This window comes from Anomalospiza imberbis, chromosome 10 (genome assembly GCF_031753505.1).
Source record: "Anomalospiza imberbis isolate Cuckoo-Finch-1a 21T00152 chromosome 10, ASM3175350v1, whole genome shotgun sequence".
In the NCBI taxonomy this organism is placed as follows: Eukaryota; Metazoa; Chordata; class Aves; order Passeriformes; family Viduidae; genus Anomalospiza; species Anomalospiza imberbis.
In genome coordinates this window covers 15,078,750-15,088,422 of record NC_089690.1, presented here as the reverse complement: position 1 = coordinate 15,088,422, position 9,673 = coordinate 15,078,750, and the positions used below count along the sequence as shown (strand labels likewise).

General features: G+C 38.5%; 1 protein-coding gene and 1 long non-coding RNA gene across 6 annotated transcripts in view; one reads left to right on the top strand and one right to left on the bottom strand.

Annotated features, from left to right (window-relative positions):
• TFDP2 (transcription factor Dp-2) overlaps positions 1–9,673 on the bottom strand; it is a 56,920-nt gene that overhangs the window by 8,145 nt on the left and 39,102 nt on the right. For all 4 annotated transcript variants that reach the window (XM_068200844.1, XM_068200846.1, XM_068200843.1 and 1 more), the window contains 2 exons: positions 5,858–6,024; positions 398–503 (listed from right to left, as the gene is read on the bottom strand). In XM_068200844.1, coding sequence (XP_068056945.1) covers positions 398–503; positions 5,858–6,024 — 273 coding nt within the window. The remainder of the gene's footprint in view (positions 1–397; positions 504–5,857; positions 6,025–9,673) is intronic.
• The window catches only part of LOC137480026 (uncharacterized), a 32,607-nt gene that overhangs the window by 17,332 nt on the left and 5,602 nt on the right, over positions 1–9,673 (top strand). The gene's annotated exons all lie outside the window — the stretch shown is intronic.

Here is a 9,673-nt window from a genome sequence, read left to right as displayed (position 1 = left end):
CTAAACTTCTTTCATGAGAGGTTAAATAGCAGTGCATTTAGAGAGCAGACATTCTTATGCATTCTTCAGAAATCTTACTGGGCTTTTCTCCACATGTAATTATCTGTCTGTAGTCCATGCCCAGGCAGGAATTTAAGGTTAATCAGGAAAAGGGGCTTGAAAGTGATTCTATTCTTATGAAACACAGGTACGAATTAGCTGGTACGTTCAATGTTCAAAGTATGTTGATTTGACCTTTCAAATATAATTTTCCTTCAAGGAAGACAGAGACTTTTTTACAATCAAAATCAGCCATGATAATATCTCAATTCCTGCATGCAAATGGTATGAAATAGCAAGGTTACTAAAGTACCACAAGCATATATAACTATCCTTGAATAAAAATTATTTTATTTACCTTGATTTAGCATCATAAGTGCCTCCAGCTGCCTCGAAATGGGAAACTGCTTGTGCTGAACTTGAAAGTAACCCTTGGTTTATCCAGGAAAATCCTGCAGACATATCTAGAAGAAACCATAACTATTTATGATAGTTACTTACATTTTTTCTTCCTTTTACAATTTTAAACTTTGCATTCTCTTTGCAGCTAGGATCCCTTAATTTAGTTTAGAAGGTACCAGTAGCTTGAGTTTTATACTGTAGCTGTGTCCTATTTAATCAAGATAAAATTATATCCTGTTTGTGGATGCATTTAAGCCTTGCACTCAGCTTTTCCCTCTGTCTGAAGAAGATTCACGTGGCTGGTGGTTGTGTGCAATCACAGGTATCTGAAATAAGAGTTCTGGAGTCCTTCAAGGAAACTTGCTGCCACAGCCTGACCCTGTGAAATGCCCAGACAGCTCCAAGTGCCTTGGCTGTCCCACTTGGTGAAGGTACAAAAGGAATTGTATTTATTTGGGTTTGAGATAGTGCAGTGAAGCCACCCAGGCAGTCTGTGTTGCTGTGTGTGTTCTGGTGGCCGAAGGCAGTTTCAGGTGGTGCTCTCATGGCTGGCTGTGGACATGCACACACCATGGCAAAGGGCTGGTGCCGAGAATGGAAGAGAGAGCCTGTTGTACACAGCACGAGACATGAAAGGCACTCTCCTTCCTCCCTAGGGATAGGAAATGGGGGGGGGGGGGGGGGTTAAGACCATTAAAATGGTCTGGCAATCATGCCAAGTTTCCTTAGGTACTTTGTTAAAAGACCCCTGAGAGATGTGAAGAGGTTACTTACAAGCCCCACAGTACTTGTTTTCAAATTCCCTAACAAGTTATGCCTGTCAGTTGTTTCCAGTTACGCACACTTCTGCCAAGAGAATCACCAAAACAACTCTACAGACCCGATTACATTTATGGGGTTTTTTTTTGTGTGTGTGCTTTTAATTTGTTTCTTAGATAAGACATTTCTATTCACCTACTCAAATTCTAACTTGACACAAAATTAACATCAAAACAAAGTTACCAAGCCTGTCTAGTTCTTTTCCATGGTACTTGTATGTGGTTCCAGCTGGCTGCATTAAATCAGAAGTTAGAGTCCTTACTCCTAAATTCCATGCCTAACCAAGCCTCTGTTTTAGACACCACACTGGGACTGTACTACTCATAACTGTCTAGAATTGTTCTGTAACAGCAGGTAAGAGGAATAACTGTGGTTGTTACATACACATTTTCATTTGTCCTTGTGTTCTTGTCAAGCTTTGGTTCCTGTAGATCTGGCAATGCTGCCTAGCACAGGTACTGTTTTAAGCAGGTTGACACAGCCATGTAAACTGGCTCACCATCCACTGGGATGGATCCACAGGCTACCTTGGTTTGTGCTGTGGAAAGCTGTTGCAGCCAGGTATTCAAGTGTCGTGGTACAAAGCAAGACTAGCAAGGGTGGTGTTCCTGGCAGCAGTCCTTGGAACACGATAGCAAACGTTGGTAAGTGGCAGTTTTAGGGTGATCTGAGAGGACAGAATAGATGAGAACAGTTAAATGTAGATGGAGCTCGATGTCTTTCATCAAGATTGCCCGAAATGCAGGTTTCATGTTACAGAGAACATGTTCTCACAGCTTCCTCCTGTCTGTGCAGGAGGCTAAATCATTTGGAATGACGGCATTGTATTTAGACTAATAGAGCTGTACCAAAGTGTTGTTCCCTGGTATTTTGAAGGAGTATACCTGTGTGTACATGTTTAATATTTCAGAAGAATAACAAGAAACTGCTAGTAATTTTGTGGTTTATTAAGATTTCTGGATAATAGCTCGTTAGTTTTCTTTTTGAGGAACAAAGTAGAAGCATGGCAGAAAGGTGGTTCATAAAAGCATATCCCTGCCTTGTATTTTCATTACCTTATATTTCTAAATTCAATTTTCCAGTGGGCTCTGAGGAGCAAGGGATAAGAAGCTTGTGAAAGATGGGGAGTTTAAGCCATTTCCAGTATAGAAAAGTCTGTTAAAATAGAAGTGTGCCTACAATGAAAAGACTTATTTCTTCTGGCAGTGTAGATCAGTTACTAATAGCTACACTTAAAACCAGGCAAAGCAGTTTGAATAAACCTTCCCAAGGTTGTGCAGTCCAATCTAGTAGTGACATTGTGATGTACTAGGCATACTTGTAGCAGATACACTTGGTAGAAATTTATACTTCATTTGAGAAGGCTCTAAAGCAATACCCTCAATAGCTTTAGCATTTAATGTACAAATGCAGCATGGGAGTGTTGTTTACATCTGAACAAACCTGCTCAGGCAGTGGGTGCTCTTAGCTCTTTAGTTCCAACTCCAGCCCATTTTCTAGTCATGGCTAATTATACAGGTAAACAGCAGAGCACTTCTTCACACAGGGAAAAAAAAAAAAAAACAAGTCCTAAACTGCACCCCTTTGCTCACTGCCTTAGTAGGATACATAAGGTGAGATGTTGTTACCCCTCAGAAATCTTATTTCCTGCTTTTTTTTTTTTTTTTTCTGTAGCCTTATTTCTGGTAGTCACGACTCAACTAACAAGGGTCGGACTTGGTTTTGTGTTAGTGCTTCTAGGATGTGCACAGCCCAAAAGAGAGAGATACACTCCGGCTGCTGTTCCACGAGTTTATGCTTGTCCCAGGCAGTGGAGTATTTCTGCTCGGGCAGCAACCTCACTCCCACCTTTCCACTTGAGCTGTTCGGGTTGGAGCCCTTTGCTACATAGTTGTACTTGTTTCATTGCTGCCAACTCCTCTGCCAGACAAAGCCTGCAGTTTAGCACCAGGAACCAGCTCAGGGAGAACACACCGGAAAGCACCTGGGTCAAAATGCAGAAACGGGCAGGAATGTATAATTAGGATTGTGTCCTTGGGATGTCCTCTTAAGCTAGTGCAAGTCTCATGTTTTAGAGATTGTCACTCATGACAGTCAAGCAACAGAAAAATGTGTTACAAAAATAACCTAAGACACACAGAATCTTTTCCTCTATGAGGTCAATATGCCTTAGCTTCTGCTGATTTCAGTGGCAGTCATACCTGGGGATCACACCAATGTAGTATTTAAAATGCATATTACAAAAATACATTTATTTGCTAAAACATTGTGAAACTAGCAAACTTAGAAGACACAATTTTTATGAAATTTGGGCACTTGAAGAATGGCTAAAGCACATGATCCTGTTCAAAAGAAAATCCACCAACAAAGCTTTGATGTGCACATCATCAGTTCAGCAGTTCCAAGCAATTTATGTGGCTGTTCAATGCAAATAGAAAGTTATTGCTTTTCACAGCCAAGATGGTCCAACATACTTTGTCAAGTTAAAGTTTCTTCAGTTGAACTGGTTTAGACTTAGGATTCTTCCAATTCTTCCAACTGCTTCTCTAGTCCTACTGGTAAGCATTTTAGTACAAACTATTGTTAGTGTTTGGAAATCAGGAATTATCTGAAAAAAATGTCCAGGCTAAGGTCAAACTAACATTCCTGTTGGTGTACTAACAGGAACACCTACTTGGAAATATTAGGACAGGAATGGCTTCTAGAGCCAACCTAGAGTTGTCCATAGAGTCAGCTACTGGGATCATAATTAATCTTGATTGCAGTGCATTTACTCAGTGAATAAATAAGAGGCCTGGATCTGTTTTTCCTGTATAGTAGTAACTGAAGCCATTGTTCTTGGAAGAGCCATCATGACAATGCAGAAGTAACCATGAATTCTAGAAACCAGTGATGACCCTTTTATTTCCCTACTCTTGCTCTATAAGAAAATGTCTAAAGACTCCCAAAGTTAAAATGGGAAGATAACCAAAAATATGTAATCAGGCAAATGCTGGCTTTTCAAATATTGTGCAAAACATTTAAATCTGTTTCCTTTATTGGTCACTTACTGCAATTAGAAACCACCACTATGCAATTCATACTCTTAACTGTAGATTTCTGTAGCACAATTATGTAATAAGCAACAGACAGAATAAACATTTAATATATGCACGGGTATGTAAATTAAAGTACATATTGTTTTTTAATATATACACTAGTAGGAATACCTCTGAGCTAATTTTTACAGAGGATGAAACAGCTGAATGTAATCCATATATGAAGAGTACATTACTTGCCTTAATGATTTTTGAGTAAAAAATAAAATCAATGCATTTGCTATGATTAAAACTCTATATAGGTTCCAGGCTGCTGGTTTGCTACTAGGGAAGTACTCAGTAAACAGTGTCATGACACAGGGTTTTTTGCAAATGTAAGGAAATCCTGTTCTCTGGAGGTAAATTAATGCAGGCTTAAAATGAAAAAGAAACTTTAGTTTGATCCTCGACACATGGGAGGCAATTAAGTAACTTCAACATTGCAAAACTATTAAAAGACATGGGTTCTGCTCCTTTCCCCTTTTTTACACTGCTCATAAATCACATGCTGATAAATAATGTTGAGCTGAATGAACCTCTGAGGAACAAATCAAGATTTCTTTCAAGTTCTCTTTTTGTTGAAAGTGCCATTTTATAAAGACTTCAGGTGCAATTTCAAAACTGACCAAAAATAAAATACAAAATCTTAGTTTTAAAACCCACAGGACAAGAGGACCAGGAAAACACAAATAAGTGTTAGTAAACATAAGCACACCTGATGTAGTTTGAAATGTTAAGCCATTTACAATGTACTATTTTTACAGAATGTAACTGAATTCTAATTTATATATAGCAGTAGAGAAGTTAGGGCAAGAGCTTTATTCCCTTTCCTCAAAAACAAAGGTCTGTACACGTTAATTAATTGGGTAACACTTCCTTTACAGACGAAGTCCCTTGAGAAACTTGAGAAAATGCTGGGTTAAGTTTAAGCTGCAGGTGCAGCAAGAAAAACACACTGACTATAGGAAGTGATAGCAAATTGTGCCAGCTCTAGTCCAGCGATGCAACGCTGAAGGAGTTCTAGTCTTGTGTCTAAGCACGACCTGTTCAACCAGGGGAGGTAAACGCCCTTGCCTGGGACACCTGTCCTGAAGTCTTTGGACTTGCTTTATTTAGAGAAGCTTAGTTCTCAGGTGGCACCTGCTGGCTCCTGAGGGATTACACCCAACCAGTTCAAGATGCTCTTTTTCTTTCCTTTTCCTCAGCTTGGGAACAGCTGCCTTCTTCCAGTTTGCTCCTCCATACATTCAGTTACTCAAAATTAACACTAACACATGAAAACTTGTTCTTGGTGTCAACTTAGTTATTTAAGAAATAATTTCTTCATAATGAAGCTCACACATCACACTGTTATAAATCAGTGTGCATTAAGTCAACAGGACAACTAAGATAAACCTTCCAAATGTACCAACACTACTAAGTTCCACAAACCCTGAAATTTACATACATGAATTAATATAATTAAATTTGCTTCAGTTAAGTAAGGTTATGGATTTGATCAGGAACAATATTTAACTTACCTGTGATGTAGCCTTCTAAAGCTTTTGGCACCAGTGATTTTGCAGTTCTTAGGTCCTCAGCTGAGCATTTGCCTGCTTCGAGCCCAAAGGACATTCCCATTCTCTTCAGCACCTCGCTGTCATCATGAATCTCAAAAGTATTATCGAAATTAAAGAGGTATTCAAATCTGCATGTAAAAAATTAAAAGTGAGATGATTCTGAAAAGAGCACAGCTATACTCTTCTTGCCTATTCTTTCTCTGGCAGTTTTGGCATGTACTAAGGTAAGCATCTGGAGTCCTGGTTTTCTGTAAAGGGTCCTTAAGGAAAGAGAAGTGCAAGAAATGCTTTCTCTTTTCTGTGACTGGCATGCCTACAGGTTTCAAATGGCACATTCTCAATTAAAGTAACTTCACCAGTGAAGGAACAAAGTTTAAAATTTTCTGCCTCATTAAGTAGATTCAAAGGGGAAGAGGGAGGCCTTAATTAAACATGAACCTTCACTTGCACTAAAGCCAGTAAGGTCACCTGAACCCCTGTCACCAAAATAACTATTTTGTTTTTCTGCTTTTACATTTCACTTTCTGTTCTAATGTGCAACACTCCTCCTGTGAACTGACCTATTTACTTTGGTACAATTTTGCTTTTTTGGATGCAGCTAGAAAAGCAGTCTGTTCAGAGTCTTGTGTGTTCACAACCCACCGTTTCTACTGCAGGACTCTCAAAATGTTTTTTACTGCAAGGCAGCTTTAAGAAATGCAGGGGAATTTAGGGTGGCCTTACACTGTCATCACAGGTATAAAAGCCTGGACAGTTCTGGTCTGTAAAATAAGGCTTAGTTCTCAGTACCTCCTTTCCTGCTGACAAAACCTTTATCCTTGGAAAAGCCACTCATCTGTGAGACAACAGTCTTTAAAAGATAACTCACTGGTGGGTCTTTCATTATCTTTCCAAGATCATGTCACATGTCAATTTTCTTGCTAGGTTGTTTTCTAATACTTATTTTCTTATATCTGAACCAGGAAACTTGGAAGCTTTACAGCTCTTGAGTTTATACACAGAATTTTTCATTGGTAATCTAATGCTTTGTGTTGGGTGTAATTGTCAGTTACACACAGCGTTTCTTTTGTGACTCATACCATATTACTTGTTAAACCTATTGTTTATGTACCTTTATTTATTTCAGCATAATCACATTAAGAGGGAAAATAAGATGCGTTGTTATAATTTCAACCAGTACAATTACATTGCTGCTGCCTAAACTGGCACAGCTTGGTGTCATACCAAGCAATTACCAGCAAGCTGTAATTACTGACTCATAACTGAATTCCAATTTATGGCATAGGATCAAAAGGTGCATTTATTGATAGCTCTGCACTTCTCCCATGTGCTGTGGCCAAATACTGGCTATTAGAAAGGAAGGTAACTTATTTTCCTTTCCCAGCAAGTTTCCAAATGGAGAAATTTACAGTCTTCAGTGTTTCTCCAGTTTAGTTTCTAGCAGCCTGCAGTCACTGACACAGGAAATCCCCACAATTCTTCTATTTTACTGTTAACTTTTTGAGGATTTTCTTTCAAACACCTGATGTGACCCCCAACTTATGTAAACTTTTAGCATGAACAAAATCAAATATTACAACTTGCAAAGAGTAGTAAAAACCTTCTTTTTGTCATCACCTGGTATCTTCTCTTAATATCCCTCAATTTAATGAGCAGCTGTGTGCAGCTGTTCTCTATGCATGTTCACCATATCACTCATGATTTTTGAGACACCTGGGAATCCACTGTCCTCTCCTTTCTAGGCCAAAGAGCCCATTTGCTCCTTCTGTCAAAGCCTTTCCATAGCCTCAGTCCTTCTTGCTGCCCTCCTGTGTCTCTCTTGGTTATGCCATACCTTTTCCAAGAACATGAGAGTGTAGTATTCCAGATATAAAGCACTATATGCAACTGGCTTTACATTGTAGTCCTTACTGTTTTCCCTAGTATTTCAACTGTTACTGAGAAATCAACTTTTGTTCTCACAGGAATTATCTACTGGGTTACCATGTTGTGATTCAGTACTACAAGCCAGGGTCAGAGGCTATTAATACTGTGTATGCAAAATTTGGGTACACTTCCAGTCCCTTTCCCATGGTAAGTACAAATTCACCAGTGATTTTAATCTGGATTTTCTGCTGCTGCAGGCAATTCTTCTGTAAGGGTACAAGAGGCCACTTCCAAAACATTCTTGCTAATATACAGCATTGTATTTCCAGTGTTGTACAAAATCTTCTGCATTTCCCCTTTGAGATGTTCTAATTTTCCAAATTTCTGATATATCTGTTGTGAATTAATGCTTGTTTAAAACAAGGTATTCTGGTTACTTATTCTTTCTTTTTCCTAGGACCAACAGCATTTATACAGAAGTACCATATACACTAAATACATTTTTCCTGTTTAAATGGGACTTATTCAGGTGCCTCATCTCTAAAATTAGTTCTTAATTACTTCCTTTTTACTTTTTACCTGAAGACTTTGCTTTTCCTACTCCAACTTCAGAAATGCCATTCCCAGCATGATGCTTGGCACCCATCTACGTTCTCAAACTCTAAACAAAACTTGCCCAATAACTTCTCTATCTTTTTTAATTTTTTTTTTTTTTTTTGTGAGACATTTCACTCTGTTTTGGCTGATTTTGCATAGGAAAATGCTTAGAGGACACAAACCTATTTTCCTTCTGATACTATACCACCCTTATATGTATAACATTTCCAAGCAATTACTTTCCTTGAGAAGTTTTTCTGTAAATACAATTTTGAGTAGCTAATGCTGTCAGCTTAGCTCTTCATTGGACTTACTAACATCAGTACTTCATATAAATGTTATTTGGAGAAGAAAGGAAAATGGAAGCCCTTTAAAAAGTCTGGAACCAAGTGCAGAGCAAGCCCTCAAGCTGACCAGTGATGGAGTCAAGCAGCACAAATACTCTCCAATTAACTGCAGACTGGGAATTCTCCAAACCAAGGCACCACCTTTGCTAACTGCCTTATTTAGCAGATCAGTGTAACAGTGGTTAAAACAGAGCAGTTTCTGGCACTGTTTACCTATTACTGCTGCAACTAATTAGTTGCACAAATAATAATCCCAGTGGAAAGCTGGCTTAATTTGGGTTGAACACTTAATGACCTCCAGGTGACATACTACCAAAGCTGAGTTATATAAATTGAAGTATCCAACAACTTCAATAATTTTGGTGTGCTCACTTTTGGTAGGAGCGTTTTCACACAGCTGGAGAGCATAGAAGTGTGTTACACTGCTCTGGATCCCAAATGCCAGATTAAGCTCTGATAACTCAAAGCAGCAGTTCTGAAGTTTCAGTGTGAAACTGTTCAACTTTTTAACAACTTCAAACCTGAATGTAGAGTCGAATTTAAAAAAGCAGGAAGACCTCTATAGTGAGACTATAGAATAAGAGTATAATTATGTTAAATCAAAATTGATCCTAAAATTCCCAACTTGCAGTGCTCATGAGAGTATTCCACAAGTTTTGTAACAGAATATATTGGACTTCAGTCTAATTTTCTACAAAAATTAAACTTGTAATAGTATTGCTGCTTTGCAAGCTGGTGCATGGGTTACTAGAGTCTGTCTATTTTTGCTGTGTGATTGACTTGAAGTTCAGTATAGGATTTGCATACCACAGAGTGAAATCTGTAATCTACAGTATTAGAGCAAAGCCAGCTATTTTCAGCTAATAAACTGATTGTGAGCTGATTACCAATTAACGTAACAGCACCTCAAACTTCAGCCATATTTTCACAGGATGAAGAGCACAAGCACTCACAATTATGTAACTGG